At 36.4% G+C, this 19,628-nt stretch overlaps 1 protein-coding gene across 1 annotated transcript in view; it reads left to right on the top strand.

Moving 5' to 3' along the window:
- LOC113078007 (uncharacterized) overlaps positions 1–19,628 on the top strand; it is a 77,130-nt gene that overhangs the window by 9,241 nt on the left and 48,261 nt on the right. Inside the window, exons 2-3 of the mRNA XM_026250282.1 lie at positions 2,553–2,644; positions 18,703–18,905. Coding sequence (XP_026106067.1) covers positions 2,553–2,644; positions 18,703–18,905 — 295 coding nt within the window. The remainder of the gene's footprint in view (positions 1–2,552; positions 2,645–18,702; positions 18,906–19,628) is intronic.

The following is a 19,628-nucleotide window of genomic DNA, read 5'->3' as shown; positions in this document are numbered from 1 at the left end:
AAATGTTGTATCTGATATTGCCTATTACCACTCAGGACTATAAACCTGGTCATATTTGTTAACATCTCTTTGGACAAACTGGGAACACAGAATTTATTTTTATATATTAATGTCTCTCCAGTCACAGGCTGGATTTACGTGTGTCCTGGCAATTGTTCCTGGGTTGCTAAATTTTGCACATTCACACTGCCAGTGATTACCCGGAATATGTGCATGCGTTCACACACAACCCGTAAAAATCCCATAACAACATGTGACATCAGGGCGTGACGTGTAATGTACGAGTGGAAAACGTTAGGCATGTTATACTTTCACTGAAGCTAGCGAACGATCTCAGCTTCAACGCGGAAAATGAGGAACTAACTGATCTCTGCTTCATTATGTGAATATGTGTGTATTATAAGTGCAATTTAATGGCAATGAAATTAATCATTGAAGGTGAGCTATTATGCCCTTTTTCACAAGATGTAAAATATAAAATTGTGTATATGTGAACTTTTAGCTTCTGTTTGTTTGTTATAGTTTCTGTTTCTGCACTTTTACATTGTTTTGATACCTAAACATGTAGGGCAGTGGTTCCCAAACTTTTTTCAGCATGCACCCCTTTCTAGTGTTTGGCACCTGTCAAGCACCCCCCAACACCTTACTCTGGTTAAATTTCACATTTTTAATTGCAATAACTAAATACAAATATTCACTGTAAATTAGAAAACATAATAATAATAAAAGATCACTTCCTTTTTTTGTGAGATGGATGGGCCTGCATGTTTGCACACAGATCATATACATTAAATATATATGATATATACATATAAATATTTAATTTCTTTAAAGTGCCCGTTTTTAACCTGGATTCACGAAACATTCTTAAGAAGAAATTTCTTCTCAACTTCCATTTTCTTCTTATTTTTTAATTTTAGAAAAAACTTAAGGATATTTTGTATTTCCAAAAAAATTCATCTTAAGAATATTATTTGAAATTAATTGTTATATTTGAACATTACAGCAACAGCTACATATAATACATAGGAGGACTAGAGATTTGCACAAGTTTTCTGAAGGGACAGCGTTGACTGTTAATGTAAACATGATCGCTCATGATTAGCCTGTGTGTGACGCTGCTTTTTGCTGACCTCAAAACTCATTAGCAACCCTGAAACGAGTCAGGGTTAATTTTAGCTTATTAATACATCATCTTTGGCAATATTCGGTGCATATGAGTGCGCAGGATGCATTTGCTGTAGAAGCGCGGACTAAAATACCGGAAGCGTTCACTCAGATGAAAGTGCAAAAACACGACACACAAATTAATGAAACATATTGCTGCAGCTTAAGACAGGCTATTTTAAAAGTAACTGTTCAAAAACAGGCCGCATTAAAACATGAAGCTGAGCGCCATTCAAAGTCGCAACAAAAATATACAGTCTGGTGCGTGCTTATGATTATGATTATTAGGGTAATCTACAGGAGTGAGTTTAGCAGCAACATGTATTTATTCAGATAACGCCTGTTAATTTCTTCTTAAGAAAAAAAATTAAGATGTTCTTAGGAATATATTTGAGAACGTTTTAATATTTTAATTTATTTCTTGAGAATATTTTTTTGTGAATCCGGCCCCAGGTGTCCATTCTGTTGAATGTAGTAAGTGAAAAAATGAACGAATTATCAGTTAGCACCTAATATGAACTAAAAGAACAGGGCGGGGCTATTGTGACACAAACGTGCTTGTAAAATGAAATGAAATCAATTGTAATTTATACAGTAATGTAGTGTGTAATGTGAAATGTGAAATTGTATTTCTTAATAAAACCTTTGCATGTAAAGTTTACCTCAGTTAAATACATAAAAATAATAAAGAGCGATCTTTTTCCCCGCCATTACAAACATTCTCTTGCGCACCCCTGGTGGTCAGTCTGCGCACCACCAGGGGTGCACGCACCCCAGTTTGGGAACCACTGATGTAGGGGATTTAACAGATTTTCCCCCTAGGACATTTCCCTCAAAAATAAGCTAACCACAATGTCCGCAGTGGCTAAGAAGGAGACTCCCATGTTCCTTGGTGCATCCCAACACTTGACACTTGTAATGGGTCTTTGGAGCTGATGTTGTATCTCCAGCATCTACAGCAGGCAAACAGTAATGGCAGACTGCTGCTTCTCACTCAGGACTGAATGCAAATAGGGCAGAGATCATCACAAATGGGCGGGGATTTCTTCCTACTACGACGTGTACATAGGGAGAATCTGGAATCTCTTGTTCTAAAAGACTGTTTTATCATTATAGGCTGGTTGTTTTCATACACTGTGGCCACACAACTGTTTTCAAACACATTATAAAAGTATTGTTTGCATAATAGGTCCACTTTAAAATACATGATAATTCACTAAATACTGTAAGTGAAAGGTTAAAAAAGTTTGGGTTAATCTTAATGTCTTAATGTGTCCATGTACCCTAATATGGTATAATTGTGATAACCTATTTATAAAAACAACTGTTACAAACATATGATTATATTGAAATTACATTCAAAACAGTATTCTTATATTTTTCAGAACAAGAAAAGACACATCCAGAGAAAAAGGAGTCCTTTACGATACGCTCGCCAATATCGGCCAAGATTTGAAGGGAAAAACCTGCATTCACGGTAAGGAAACGTTAAAAAAATAAAAAGAAAAGAAAAGGAAAAAAGATTAAGGTTGTATACAGATCTGGGAATGAAGGTAAAAAAAAGGTCATTGTTCAGAAAACGTAATAGAGAATAGAAAAATTGGAACAGGTTATTGTAACAGGTTCTGCTATTTTAACATAGTATAAATAGAATCTATAGATATTTGCACTTAGTGTAAATAGCCGCTGCCTTTTTTGATAACTGCCAGACTAATGCCAGTGATGCAATGTTATGTAGATATTGCTATAAAAAAAAAAAAAAATAATAATAATTAAACCAAAATTATTTCAAATATTTTGGAAATTAGATAAGATAAAGTTATCGCTGACCCTAAACCAAAACTTCCTTCTTTATTAACTTTCTAAAGTGTTAAATTTAGTAGAAAACAAGTAAAAAAATGCTTATAACAGCCTTGATCTCTCAACACGCAGGCTGCGTCTCGCACTCTTTCTCACAGCTCTCTGAAGACTTGTGCACTTTGGAAGCGTCCCACAGCGATCATTTTTCATACCACAGACGCTAAACATTCTGAATTATACATGCATTATACAGACATTCATATGAGGAGTTTAGCAGCAAATTAGTCAATAAGAGAACAAATAGTATTTTTGAACATGAAAAAATGTACCAAAGTCCAGACCTCGTGACCTCATAGCTGGCTACGGCCATGTCCACAGGTATTTTACCTGTGAAGAAGTTTTTCCTTCTTTCTTTTCTAAAAAAAAAAATTCTAACCCTAATCTCAACCGTAAAGCCATGTTGGCCAATCAGAAAAGCCTGAAAAAGTTTCCAGTAGGCGTAAACAAGCCAAAATCTTTGGTTTTGCAGTCTAAATGATAACACTGAATCCAGAGTTTCGAAAATCCTCACCCTGGCAGGAGTTTAAAAAAATGTTCAGTTTTGGTTACCTGTTGCTGCATTTACGTGTGGACGAATGGCCAAACTGCACAGAAACAGCTGCAGTTTTGAAAAGCGCTCACGTGGACAAGGCCTCAGACTCACTAGAAACTTCCAGGTAAGTGTGTTGTAAGTGTTGCAGGACATTGGCCCTACAGGAGTGAGATAGGACCCCTCTGGTGCTAATTTTAATAAAGAAAGAGAGAAGATACAGACATGTAGCTTCTTCTATACACTATATAAATATTATAAATATAAATTTATAAATTTAAATGCATATTTTCCAGTTTATGTTTTATTTGATTCTCAAATACTTAAAACTACATAAAAACCTTGTCAGACCAACAGAATTACCACAAATATTGTCCCAACTAGTCAAACAAAGTTGTCTGAACAAATAATTTCATATTGCTTAAATCTCAAGGCTTTGTGAGTTCCCAGCAATGCAATTTGGCATCAGATGTAAATACTCTAAAGACTTTGCATGCTGTTACCTCCTGGAAACTATCAGGGCATATGTGGATCGGGGAAGGGTGGTGGGAGCAGTCTTCCTTGATCTACGTAAAGCTTTTGATACTGTTAAGCACCAGATACTCTACAGTAAATTAAATCAATATAGTCTCTCTGAGTAAACCCAAAACTGGATAAGATCTTATTGAGCGACCGACATCAGTGTGTACATGTAAATAACATCCAATCTGCGTTTAGAGCCACCTCGATGGGGTTACCGCAAGAGTCTATTTTGGGACCCTTGCTTTTTAGCATCTATATAAATAACCTCCCTAGAGTGTGTTTGGTCGTTCACGTAATCATGTACGCTGATGATACAGAGATCTTCACTTTCGGGGAAAACGAGCAGGAGGTTGCAAACAAAATATCAAAAGTGATGCAAAAAGTTGTAGAAAGGTTGTAGACATATTGTCTGACCTGAAATGTTGATAAAACGGTCTCAATGTTTTTTTTTTTTTTAAATAAACGTAAGATTTTTTAAAAATTCAAGTAAATGGGCAAAAAATTTAAAATGTAAAGGAAACTAAATATTTAGGTCTAATACTTGATTCAAATTTGGGTTTTAAAAGTCATATAAAAAAACCTTGAAATTTAATAAATTGAAATTTAATTTTAATTTTATGAATTAGAAACATATTAGAAATTCTTTAACTACGGAAACCTCAGATATATATTTCAATACTATGATTGTTCCGCATCTTCTGTATTGCATGTCTAGTTGGTCTCAAGCGTGTATCATTAAATATCATCATTAAAATGACTTGAATCATTATGTAAAAGGGCAATAAAAATTCATGATAAAAAGCCTCGTCAGTATCATCACTGTAAAGTACAAAGTACATATAACATTTTGAGTTTTGAAAACCTATAAATATAAATCAAATTTCTGCTCTATTTAAAATCATCCATAATATCGCTGCTTCCCCTTTGAGAAAATTTGTTCCACTAAATTCAGAGAGACGTTATTAGACAGTCAGAGGAGAGTTTAGCGTTCGAAGATGCAGAACTACGTATGGTCAACATTCATTCTCTTATAGAGCAGCGAGCCTTTGGAACACTCTTCCAATTAAGTGATTTAATGTATAAACTATAGTACATTTACATGCCTGACCAAACAGTGGCTATTAACAAAGCAAACCTGTAAGCACTGAATGACTGTGATATGAATGTAGACTGTGAGTGAATGAGTGAGTGTTAGATTCATGAAGTGGAGAGTGTTTTGCCCTTGTATAATTCTGTATATCATGAAATGGAGAGTGTTCCGATGATGTGAGTGAAGTAATGCTTCCATGTATAATACTGTATATATTTTATGAACTTTTTTAAATGTAACATCTTTCTAGGGACTGCGGGTGGAAATTTGCCTTTTTTTTTGCTATAACCTGGCACATGGCATCTCTTCTTTCTTAGACTAATTTTTTTTGTGCATTGTCCCTGATTAAATTTAAATAAACTCAATTCAATTCAGTATGCACTGCAGCATAAATAAGTGATGCAATTACTGTTATAGGGTGATTGTTTTGCTGTTTGTTGGCTCTATTTAAAACATTTTTGTTGTTGCTTTGTCACAATTGTTAGTCATTTGTTGTGCTGTTATGTAAAGAGCTCATCATTTTAAATGTGTTAATTGCTACCATTCTTCAGGTTTGTGTGCCAAATATTGAGGTCTAGAGTAAGTTCATCTACTTAAATCTATATATTGGATATCTTCGTTTTGTAGGATGCTTTACAATCAAAGATGTGATACAATAATTTATCCATTATAGTTTTTATAACATTTTACTTTGTACTTGATACCATCATTATAATTTTACAGAAGTTAACTGATAAAGAAATGAGTCCATGTTTGCCACTTGTAAATAGACAAAAATGAAAGATCATATAACAACATTTTAGTTGTTGTGGAACAAAATCGATACGCTGGTTAGTCCCATAGCAAAAAGTCGCATGACATTTTTTATGCCCTTGGAGGAATTTATATACAAAAATGCATTTTCACCTCCCATTATTCACATTAATACTTTTAATAAGCCAAATCCACCTCAAGTGAGCGAAAAAATATTTTTTGTGAATAAAGGCATTATTATTCGAAATTCAGGGTTTCCATCACTTGATTCTGATGAGATACTTCAAAAAGTGCATAATAAGCAGGGTGATGGAAACATCTGGACACAACACACACTCCTCGCAGGTAACATTTCCCCTTCTGCGTAACCTACACTCGCTCTCTGCCACTCACTTATCCTCTATGGTTTCATCCTCACTTCCTCCACCCCTTCAGTTTTCAGCACTTTCTGTGCTCTAATTTAACATCTTGCTTAGACAACTTTTGCTCCCTTTCATCCAGACCAGCATGCACCAACTTGTTTGCTCCCTGGATGTCTGATGTTCTCTGGGAACATCATTCTAGACTCAGGACTGCAGAGAGGAAGGGGTGCAAATCAAAACATTCTATTGACCTAAGTGTATATCAGTAACTCCTCCTTCACTGCAAGTGTCTCCACTGCTAAAACAACCCTAACCCCAACTACCACAACAAAATTAACAAATGTTTTGACTCACATGCTTTTTAAAACTTTCTTTGTCCTCCTCCACCTCCTAATTCATCAACACATACTGCTGATTAGGGATTCAACAATACCATTTTTTTCAGGACCGGTCAGATCTGATCTGACCAATCCAATACCAGCGCTATTTTATTTTTATTAATGTAGTATTTCTATACTTTTCTCTGTTGACCTGATCACTACTCCTTTGTTTGTTAAACACAATCTGCTACATATAAACAACTTTTTTTTTTATATAAAAAAATAACAAATGAAAACATATATAATCATAATATATGACAAAAATACTATTATAAACGAAGTTAGTGTATAATTCAGCATCAAAAGATACTCTAGATTCTGGAAAAATCACATATCCACATTAACTTTTATAAAATCTAATAAAAAAAAAAACATTTTTAGTGAATTGTTGGCCTTCTGGAAAGTATTTTAATTTACTGTACATGTACTCATTACTTGGTAAGGGTCGTTTTGCTTTAATTACTGTCTCAATTCAGTGTGTCATGGAGGTGATCAGTTTGTGGCACTGCTGAGGTGGTCTTTAAGCCCAGGTTTCTTTGACAGTGGTCTTCAGCTCATCTGCAGTGTTTGGTCTGTTGTTTCTCATCTTCCTCTTGACAATAGCCCATAGATTCTCTCTGGGGTTCAGGACTGGTGAGTTTGCTGGCATGTCAAGCACACCAACACCATGGTCAATTAACCAACTTTTGGTGCTTTTGGCAGTGTGGGCAGGTGCCAAATCCTGCTGGAAAATGAAATCAGCATCTTCAAAAACCTGGTCAGCAGAAGGAAGCACGAAGTGCTCCGAGGTTTCTTGGTAAACGGGTGCAGTGTCTTTGGTTTTCAAAAACACAATGCACCAACACCAGCAGATGACATTGCACCCCAAATCATCAAAGACCCTGGATACTTAACACCGGACTTCAAGCAGCTTGGGCTATGAGCTTCTCCACCTTTCCTCTAGACTCTAGAACCTTAGTTTCCAAATGAATATACAAAACTTGCTTTCATCTGAAAAAAGGACTCTGGACCAATGGCAACAGTCAATTTCTTCTTCTCCTTAGCCCAGGTAAGATGCCTCTGATGTTGTCTGTGGTTCAGGAGTGGCTTATCAAGAGGAATACAATTGTAGCAACATTCCTTGACACTTCTGTGTGTGGTGGCTCTTGATGCCTTGACCCCAGCCTCAGTACATTCCTTGTGAAGTTCACCTACATTTCTGAATCGATTTTTCTTGACAATCCTCATAAGTCTGCGGTTCTCTGGGTTGGTTGTGCATCTTTTTGGTCCACGCTGTTTTGTTCCACTCAACTTTCTGTTAACATGCTTGGTTACAGCACTCTGTGAACAGCCAGCTTATTGGCAATTAAGTTTTGTGACTTACACTCCTTGTGAAGGGTGTCAATGATTGTCAGAGACCATTTTGTAGGTTCAGGAAAACTTTTCAGGTGTTTTGAGTTGATTAGCTGATTGGCATGTCATCATATTCTAACTTGTTGAGATCGTAAATTGGTGGGATTTTGTTAAATGTGAGCCAAAATCATCAGAATTAAAAGAACCAAAGATTTAGACTACTTCGGTCTGTGTGCATTGAATTTATTTAATACACTAGTTTCACAATTTGAGTTGAATTACTGAAATAAATAAACTTTTCCTCGACATCCTAATTTAATGAGAAGCACCTGTATATAGGCTACATCTGTATAGAAATGTAAAAGACGTTTCTTTTCAAATGTATAGAACAGTAAAAAAGACAGCAACATATGATAGATATGACAGAACAAGAAAGACCATTAATAATTTTTGATTGTGCAGAAAAGTATTATAATACTAAAGGCACCCATATAGAGTGGCACAGAGCACTTATGCACATCCCGTGCGCAGAATGATGAGCTTGAAACAACATGAATACTCAGTGTGCAGGCATTGCAGCCCTCCGATTCTGCATAGAAAAGTTAGTACAACACACATTCTGCTAGGCTCGTGTTCATCTTCATTTCTCACAGCAGTTCAGTCAGTGTACTGTTTGAGTAAATTAATTACTCCGGGATATTGGTTAATTTCGACTCTGAGAGAGTGTCAGCCACATTAAAATAGTGAAAAACTTAAGTAATTCATGGATTAATACTTACTAAAGACACAAACAGTTTGAAACGATTCATCAGATTTGGTGAACTGGTTCAACCGATTCACTAAGAACAACCGGTTAAATTGAAAGATTTGTTTGTGAACCGGATAACACTAGTATAAAGGGAAGAGATATTGATACATAGTGGATTAAATCCGTGCATAAGTTTATTGTGCCTAAGAGAGTTTCATTGTTTTGACTGTAGTAACTGAATGCGACACGCAGTTTGATTGCTAAATGGACGATGACACACAGCTGAACTATGGAACAGCTTCAAAACACTTGAGATATGTGCACGAAAATGTTTTGTTGCTTTATAATATTTTTTTACCTTTCGTGGGGATCAACAATAAAACAATAGTATACACACTATATCGGATTTGGATCGGTATCATCTGATCCGCAGAAAATGGCAGTATCGAGCAAATACTGATCCCGAGTATCGGATCAATGCATCACTACTGCTGATGACTTTGCAATATTCTTCATATAAAAAACAACAACCATCAGCGACCAATTCTCCACACAAATTGACTAAAACTTCATAACCATAAATACTCATTCTCTCTTCTACCACACTAATCCTTTCCAATCATCCTACTACCCATCCCCTTGATTCTATCCCCACCTCCTTCAGGCCAATTCTTTTTCAGTTATACCCATGCTCACTCACATTATCAACACCTCTCTGGTACATTTCCCACAGCATTCAAGCAGGCTCAGGTAACCCCACTGCTTAATAAACCCTCTAAATTCAGCACTTTTAGAAACCTACAGACCAGTATCCTTTCTTCCATTCATTGTGAAGACACTTGAGTGAGTTTTATTCAAACAACTCTTTGTTTCTTGCACCGAAAAACATTATTGACAGTAACCAATTTTGCTTCAAAAGTGGCCACTCAAGTGAGACTGCCCTGCTCTCGGTTACCGAAGCCCTCCGACTGGCAAGAGCAGCTTCCAAATTCTCAGTCCTCATCTTCCAGGATCTGTCTGCTGCTTTTGACACAGTTAACCACCAAAGATCCTACTGTCCAACCTCATGAAGATGGGCATCTCAGGAACTGCACTTCAGTAAGTCTTACCTCTCTGGTAGGTACTTCAGGGAGTCTTGGAGGGGTGAGGGGTGAAGTCACAGCTTCTTGCTACTGGGGTTCCTCAAGGCTCAGTGCTTGGACCACTTCTTTTCTCCATCTATATGTCATCTTTAGGATTTGTTGTTCAGAAGCATGGTTTTTCCTATCATTTCTATGCTGATGACAATCAATTCTACTTCTCATTCCAACCACATGATCCAACAGTATATGTTCACATTGCAGCCTGTCTGACAGACATTTCTTGCTGGATGAAGGATCATAACCTTAAATTCAACCTTGCTAAGCGGAACTGCTCGTGATCTCAGTCAACTCAGTACTTTAACCATAACTCTTTCCAGGACAGTCAGGGACCTTGGAGTAGTGGTGGATTATCACTTAAGCTTCAAAGACCATATTGCTTTAACGGCCTGGTCCTCCGGGTTTGCTCTATACAATATTTGGAAGATTAGACCCTTGCTATGTGCACTGTGCTAAGCTAAATGACACTTGTCACAGCACTTGTATATTGTTTCCCTCTCATTGGTATGATTGCTTCTGCTTTGACTAAATGGACATGTAAATTGCTCCTGTCAAGAAACGGAGTCCTCCTGATCTGGCTTCCCAATCAAACTGCTTCTCATCCATTGGCTAGTAGGGTCCAATCTGCTCAATGCTGCATAACATATCAAAGGTCTGTGGCTTTGGCAGTGTTTCTGTTAAAACACACTCTATTGGGGGTGTCTGCCCGCTACTACCAGTTGCTCCTATTGTAGGCAGTACTGGCCCCCAGTAGGGGTTACAAGTATGATGCGGTGAGCTGCTACCATCAATAAGTCATATGATCCCTCCTGATCAGGCTTTTCAAATTATACTGTTCCTAATTCATCAGCTGGTAGGGATTGTCCGCCTGGTACTCTCAGCTGCTCCTGTTGAAGGTTGCATGGGCCCTCCCCATCAAAAGTGTAGTCTTTCCTTGAAACGTCAGTCTGCCAAATTTCAGAACTAAATTTGGGGGCCTTATTAAATTTATCGGGTGGCTGTCCTTTGCTCAGTTGCTTTTTGGGGGTACTCTGAATTAACACAAGAGGAGCATATTTAGTAATCACCTCAATTAACAAGTTATGAGGACGGTATATATTCACAACAGACTTACCTCTGTTCCTTGACAGTTTTTGAGCATCCATCCACCACCCCATCTCCTCACATCTCAGCCTGGTGGAGAAATACACATTACAGTTACTCCATTCATTATATGAGCTTGTGAAACACCTGAAACACACATAGTAAGATCTGACCCCATTTTAACCTCTTAATCTGCACCCAGACGTGGGCGCACTGAACTCCCCTTGTTTGCACTTGCCAGTATTTAGAAATAGATTAAATGAAATGGGACAAATATAATCTTGGCGCAGTGGATAAGACGCATGCCATTGGTCGGAGAGACCTGGGTTCTAATCCACTGGTTGACACCAATGTGTCCCTGAGCAAGACACTTAACCTCTAGTTGCTCCCGAGGCGTGCGACCTCTGACATATATAGCAATTGTAAGTCGCTTTGGATAAAAGCGTCAGCTAAAATGAATAAATGTAAAATGTAAATGTAAATATCATTATAAAGATCTAAGTCTCAAGCATCAATGACAGATCGCTGTTGTTCAATGGAAAGCTTACAAAGAATGTATTTGCTAAATTTGTGTAATCAGTACATATCGAAACATGAAGAATAAAAATGCAGTACACACCAGATTCGTCATAATAACAAGTCATAAACACATCCACAGCTGTAAATCCTGGTTTAGTTAGGAATGTAAGGGTCCGCTGAACAAAATCTCATGGAGCATGTTTAGTTCAATGAAGCAATAACATTGTAATATGGATGATAATTCCTTTGTTTATGTTTCAGTCAAGTTGTGGAATAACTCACGCTTAGAAACTGAATCTTGGTAGTAAAAAAAAAAACATGTTTTTTGTTTTTTTTACTACCACCTGTCATCTGATGGAGGGGGAACTTAGCAATCACCCTTTTTTATTTTGTTTTATTTTTCAACATTTTTCATATATGTGTGAGTGTGTTTTATGTTGAATGTGCCTGTATCTACATGATTTCCATCTATTTGAGCGCAAAATCAGCACACTATTACTGTGTAATCACAGCTAACAATGTGTGATTATTATGACGCATCTATATGATTACCATCTCTTATAACTGGCCATCAGTACTTCAACACGTGATAATTGACTATATGAACATAATTCATTGTAAATGTTGCATTTCTAGCAATCTCAGATTGTCCTGTAATTGACATACACAGTTATACAATTATATAATATATATTTACTCAAATTATACTTATTGTATTTTAATATATATATATATGATCTATAAGTTTATGTCTAATGTTTAATAATTGAAAAACTAAGCAGTGGTATTTGTAATTACTAAAATAGTTTGTAGAACTCTTCAATAGAGTTGGTAAATATTTTTTATATTGGGGGGGGGGGGTAGGGGGCTAGACATAGTCTCAGAAAAATGTTTGCAGGAATCTAATTTTTCATGATATCTTCAGATATGAAATAGAAACATGAGACATGTGACCTTCGACCCATTACTTTTCTAGACTGCTCCGGGAATGATTTCAAATATTTTTATATTAAATTAAAAAAAAACAATTCAAGGCTGTAAAACAATTTCAAGGCACGTCTGTGTCTATAACTTTTAATATTTTTGAGCATTACCAACAAAAGATACCAAAATTATGTGTGTAACACACAGAAGTAAGGAACTGTTACAATTTTAAGTTAGGTAGGTAACTTTCAGCTGTGAGTCCCATAATGGGGGGTTCTGGCAGGTTAAACCTTGCTACCCAATCGATTTGGCTGATCCTTACAATAGTTTTTTTGAGTTTCACTGGGTATGGTGAAACCATCTCTTCACCCTAGACCAATGTCTGTTCCTAAGCTTCCCACTAATGTGACATGATCTGTAATGCTGCAGGCCTTAGGCCTTCTCCCTTTTGGGCAGTGGACCAGGAGAAGATAAATTTGCTATGTCCAATCAGCACATTGGATGATTTCACCCACAGAGCTGCCCTGTGGTTAAAATATGATCAGTTTTTTGTTTGCTTCAGGAGAACCTAGACAATGGTCCTCAGCAAACAAGTAGAGAATGAACAAGTGGATAATCAAGTATATACAAAGTGTATACAAAACCTTTACCTATGTCTATCCAAGACCATTGCACACGGAAGTATGGCAGCTTTTAAAGACTTGTTGTCAGGAGTATCCATGCATCCATGGAAGGTGATGCGGCAGGGTTCCAGGTGCTCTATGCTCACAAAATTGACACTTGGCAGGCACTTATCAGTATGTAACAGGGGTGTAAAATAATTAAGTAATTTAATCCAGAAACAAAAATTCTGTCATTAATTACTCACCATTTTGTTGTTCCAAATCCGTGTTTCATACGGATTACATAATCAGCATTTTCTGATAAGCCATTTGAATTGGTTAAATAAGAATATATATTTTGTTTCTTGTAAATACATTCTTCATGTCTGTGAAGTGTGGAGTTTCAGTGGAGTTTGAGTTATAATTTTTTGACACTCAAGTTCACAGACTTAATAATAAGAATAAGAACACCTTCTTTGTTTTCATTAATTTAGAAAGACACATCTTTATTTCAAAATATGTATTACTCTTATCTGAATGACCTAAAATGACAGTATTTTAAGTTAAACTTAAATAATCACACCGACACCTCCAAGTCATCCGGTGAGCGTGCTAGTATTCAGCCTCCACAAGTACCAAATCATTTTATCCTTTTGGTGCAAAAACAAGTTAAGATTATGAACGGACCTTGCTAAAACAGTGGCATGGTCTTTTTCCTACAACGACAACATATCCCTCCTTCTGCTTATTCATCTATTAAGTAATGCATCCACTTCAATCAACTTCAGGAGGTTTAAGATAGTGATGGGTCATTTTTGAACGATTGGTTCATTTTGAACAAACCTTTAATATGACTCGGGAAGAACGAGTCATCTAGGGGAGTGATTTGTTCAGTTGCGCATTGCAATATTCCCTTTATATATATATATATATATATATATATATATATATATATATTTACAATTTTATAGTTGTGCAGTAAAATTCACTTTAAAGATTCACATTTCATTCATGAAGATGTCATGTAAATTGTCTCCTGGTGGAAATACCTTTAATATTCATGCTTTATGCTGAACCAGTAGCAAACAATGGAGCGTGCTCTGTTGGACAAATTAAGTAATATGAATACCTATTTCCCAGGCGCTAATATGAATATATGTCTCTCACATAGGTCACATAGTTTGGCTCGATACCAGTTTGATGCTGTGCTAGAAGTTTACAAGTCAAAGGGTATTCAAACCTCAGTTACACAGAGTGGTTGGAATAGTGTCCCATTTAGAGTCTTTAGCATTCTTTAAAAAATATTTTATATGGCTGAATGATAAATACATGTATCAATGTAATACATCATGTGATAAAGGTAATTAATGCATTTTTTTTAGATCCAGTCTTCACTATCTCTCTCTGTCAGGATGTGCCAGGTTTTAGTCTGATATGCAAAGCAGTTAACACCTTGTCATGATTCTGCCTCCATGTCCTGACTTTTCTCTAGTCTTGAGGCAGGATCATGACAGACCCGTGTTTTGTGTACAAGCACATGGCCTTGTCTTTGGGCCATGTGCTTGTGTTGTCTTGTCCCCTTGCCCCGCCCCCTTGTTATCCTAGTCTTGTCGTGATTGCCTTATCTGTGCCACCTGTTGTGTCTTAATTAGTTCCCCTATTTAGATCCCCTAGTGTGCTCTGTCTTTTGTCGGTTCATTGTTTCCTCATATGTGTTTCTACATGTCAGCCTCGTGAGATATCGTATCCTTGTAACCCCTTTAAGAAGTCTTTTGTATAACCGTGAGTGTTTGTTTGTAGTTAGTGTTCAGAGTCTTTGTTTATCGTGTCTTGTAAAGTTATTTAGTGTCTACCCTAGTCGTTGTTTTCCCCCTCGTGGGTTTTGTTTTCCCCTTTTGTGTTAATAAATCCTGAGTTTGGTACTTCCTGTCTGCATCTGAGTTCATCCCAACCCCTCCACACAACACACCTTTTTTTTTACTAATATTTTTTACAAGATTTGAAGTTACAGAAAGAGCAGGAAGCATGAGATAAAGTGACATAATAACAGAATAGAGATTACTGAACATTATTTGCTGCATTCCTCTTTATGATCAGTCTTTGTCTTACAAGCATAAATTCCACAACTAATACAAAGCCAATTAACTGCTGCTTCCCACCATCGCTGGGAAAACAATTAGCATATATAAATTGAACACTGCGTCCTGTGAGTAGAAACACACTGTTTTTCATACACCGATTTCTCGTGAGGTCCATTCATCATTACATAAAGCTATAGTTATGAGGGCAGGGTCAGTGCTAAGTGGCAGCAAACAAGCTGCACTTTTGTCAGTACCATCGGTCTTCATAGCAGCTGCTGGCTGACATTGTTCACATAAGTGAGTGTGTCTAAACAACCAATTTAACTTCCATGTTTTAACATGCAGAAATAAAACAATAGACATTTACTTGACTGTTATCTGAAATGAAACGATCAACAGCACATACCTCTACTGAACAGTGGCTTCGTCTTCTTATTCTTATTCTTGAAATTTTATTGGCGGTTGACAAACAACAAAATGGTGTACAGTATTGTTCAAAATAATAGCAGTACAATGTGACTAACCAGAATAATCAAGGTTTTTCGTATATTTTTTTATTGCTACGTGGCAAACAAGTTACCAGTAGGTTCAGTAGATTCTCAGAAAACAAATGAGACCCAGCATTCATGATATGCACGCTCTTAAGGCTGTGCAATTGGGCAATTAGTTGAATTAGTTGAAAGGGGTGTGTTCAAAAAAATAGCAGTGTGGCATTCAATCACTGAGGTCATCAATTTTGTGAAGAAACAGGTGTGAATCAGGTGGCCCCTATTTAAGGATGAAGCCAACACTTGTTGAACATGCATTTGAAAGCTGAGGAAAATGGGTCGTTCAAGACATTGTTCAGAAGAACAGCGTACTTTGATTAAAAAGTTGATTAGAGAGGGGAAAACCTATAAAGAGGTGCAAAAAATGATAGGCTGTTCAGCTAAAATGATCTCCAATGCCTTAAAATGGAGAGCAAAACCAGAGAGACGTGGAAGAAAACGGAAGACAACCATCAAAATGGATAGAAGAATAACCAGAATGGCAAAGGCTCAGCCAATGATCACCTCCAGGATGATCAAAGACAGTCTGGAGTTACCTGTAAGTACTGTGACAGTTAGAAGACGTCTGTGTGAAGCTAATCTATTTTCAAGAATCCCCCGCAAAGTCCCTCTGTTAAAAAAAAGGCATGTGCAGAAGAGGTTACAATTTGCCAAAGAACACATCAACTGGCCTAAAGAGAAATGGAGGAACATTTTGTGGACTGATGAGAGTAAAATTGTTCTTTTTGGGTCCAAGGGCCACAGGCAGTTTGTGAGACGACCCCCAAACTCTGAATTCAAGCCACAGTACACAGTGAAGACAGTGAAGCATGGAGGTGCAAGCATCATGATATGGGCATGTTTCTCCTACTATGGTGTTGGGCCTATTTATCGCATACCAGGGATCATGGATCAGTTTGCATATGTTAAAATACTTGAAGAGGTCATGTTGCCCTATGCTGAAGAGGACATGCCCTTGAAATGGTTGTTTCAACAAGACAATGACCCAAAACACACTAGTAAACGGGCAAAGTCTTGGTTCCAAACCAACAAAATTAATGTTATGGAGTGGCCAGCCCAATCTCCAGACCTTAATCCAATTGAGAACTTGTGGGGTGATATCAAAAATGCTGTTTCTGAAGCAAAACCAAGAAATGTGAATGAATTGTGGAATGTTGTTAAAGAATCATGGAGTGGAATAACAGCTGAGAGGTGCCACAAGTTGGTTGACTCCATGCCACACAGATGTCAAGCAGTTTTAAAAAACTGTGGTCATACAACTAAATATTAGTTTAGTGATTCACAGGATTGCTAAATCCCAGAAAAAAAAATGTTTGTACAAAATAGTTTTGAGTTTGTACAGTCAAAGGTAGACACTGCTATTTTTTTGAACACACCCCTTTCAACTAATTGCCCAATCGCACAGCCTTAAGAGCGTGCATATCATGAATGCTGGGTCTTGTTTGTTTTCTGACAATCTACTGAACCTACTGGTAACTTGTTTGCCACGTAGCAATAAAAAATATACTAAAAACCTTGATTATTCTGGTTAGTCACATTGTACTGCTATTATTTTGAACAATACTGTATTTCCACCACCAACTGGTGTGGAGTGTGGATAAAAATGACATGCGCCCCTGCCTCCCCTTTTTATTCTCTCCCACAAATCAGGTATTTTAAGGTACTGCAAGATAAAAGCATTCATTCCTTGAGTTATTTTGGAAAATATATCTCAGTGTAAACTGCATTTCATGTTTTAGATATTTTGCATTAGAATCCTTATTTCAGTCTCATATTTTTGACAGTACAGTATACCACTATGTCTTCTTGTCCACAAAATTCACACCTTCCGATATCATGTTTACCCATTTTTCATATAAGTGTACTATTTAATCATGAGTGCATGAGTTTAAAGCTGATCATTTATTTGATGTGCTTTGTAAACAATTGATTGCGCCTGTGCTGCATTTCTGATATCATGTTTACAGGAGGCAACACAACTATTTATTGTGTATATATAACTTTATCATACGACATGAGGAAAAAAAAATAATGTCAGTAAAATCTAAATAATTATTTAACTTACAAAGTTTAAGAAGCCAAGGGAAGAAAATGAGATTTCAATTTATTTTTAAACTCATAGACAGAATTTGAAGCTTTCACAGATAAATGAAGGTTATTTCATATGACCTTTTGCCTTTAACTGTGATCTAGGTTGAGACAAAGAATTCTTGTTGGCTTATTTTCTTTTATTAATTCAGACACACAGGAGGGTGCCAGATCATTTAGGATTTAAAAACAAATACCAATATCTTAAAATCTATTTTATAACACACTGGTAACCAGCTTTGTTGTTGTTCAGATATAAAGATCTTCAGAATTTCAGGTTTTCAAATAGTTGTATCTCGGCCAAATATTGACATTACACCAATAACAGACCATGCAAAATACCCAAAATAATAATATCTTTAAAATATTGCCCAGTAACATTGCACCATTGCAAACAATAAAAACAGAGAAAGAATTTAACTGTAGGTGAAACGAGTATACAGAGAACAAAGGAAACAATAATGTTCCAAGGAATCTTAATGTTCAGGTTTATGTTTCTTTATTTCTTTTGTGTGTTAAATTTTATATAGCCCACTTTTTTTCATAAACTTTTCATAAACATAAAAAGACATGTATATTGTCTATGACCAAAAATGTAAGAAGACATTTTTCATTAGACTTTTAAAATTTGCTTTGCTTGAGAAAAAATATTCAGTTAGAGCATTTTTTGTTTATAATTTAGTCAGGTAGGTTTTGCATCAAACTCAATGTGATTTTCAGCAGTCAACGGCAGTAACAGCGCATTTTTCTGCTTGGGCGATCACAATCAGTTTCAAAATTACTAGACCTTGTGGGGAAGACTAATTTGACCTCTAACTGGATCTGGTTATTTCATTTAAACAGTTCATTTACTGAGGTGTTTGTAAAAGCTATTTATATAAGTCCTGGTCAGACTTGCATATAACAGTTCTCTAGTTCTGGTTTGTTATCAAATTGCTTGATCAAATGTTTATATATATTTCAAATTTTCTTTAGTTTCAGGTTTTTCAGGACTATGGAGGAACGGCGTTTTATACGGCGCCCAAATTTTGCACTGAGGTACCAGAGGCATCATACATATCAGTGGTCCAGCCTACAGCTAAGGCGTAAGCCCAGAGCATCTCCTCCTTCCAGCCAGCAGTTCAACAAAGGCCTAAACAAGAATAGCTCCACAGCACATATTGAACCCGGAAGAACAGGTTAGATGCATTGTGCTATGTCTGCATGTTAGCATTTCTGTTGCAAACTAAATTTTGCAGTGCATGTATGGACTCTTAACTCTCAACACTAGGTGGTAGTGTCAGTTTACACATTAATATTCTCAATGAGTGGTAGCATTCTGTTTTTCATTTACTGTTGCTTTACAGAATTTAACTTAAATTTGACTCAGTAATCATTTAATCAATTAATCTCATAATCTTAGAAATGCTTGAAGAAATAAATTAAAATCCCAAATTAAATGCATTTTCTCCTCCACAATAAAACTATAACATATTTTATATATAGAATATTCAAGCTTTAGCAAATTATTGTACACGCTGAAAAATGCTTTGTTATTATTATTATTATTATTATTTATATTAATTGGGTCAATTTATTGGATTATTTTTAAATATTTCTTTACCCAGGTGCCTGGAGGATTTTTATGTAACTAAGCTGCTGGATTAGTTTTTTTTAGCCAACTACTGGGTTAAGCCTGTCTGTCAAAACAACCTATTAAAATCAGTATCTTATCAGTTTTATATATATATATATATATATATATATATATATATATATTACGTAAGAGAGCATGACGCCACCAACATCTCTATTCGATTAGAAATTTGTTAAATAACAGGTGGTCTAAAGCTGAAATGAGTTATGAAGAGTGATCGTTGCTGCAGTTATCAGTTCTCTCTTGGCGCTCGTGCACCGTCTTC

The sequence above is a fragment of the Carassius auratus genome, unplaced genomic scaffold, assembly GCF_003368295.1.
Source record: "Carassius auratus strain Wakin unplaced genomic scaffold, ASM336829v1 scaf_tig00023751, whole genome shotgun sequence".
In the NCBI taxonomy this organism is placed as follows: Eukaryota; Metazoa; Chordata; class Actinopteri; order Cypriniformes; family Cyprinidae; genus Carassius; species Carassius auratus.
This window is presented reverse-complemented; position numbering and strand designations above follow the sequence as displayed.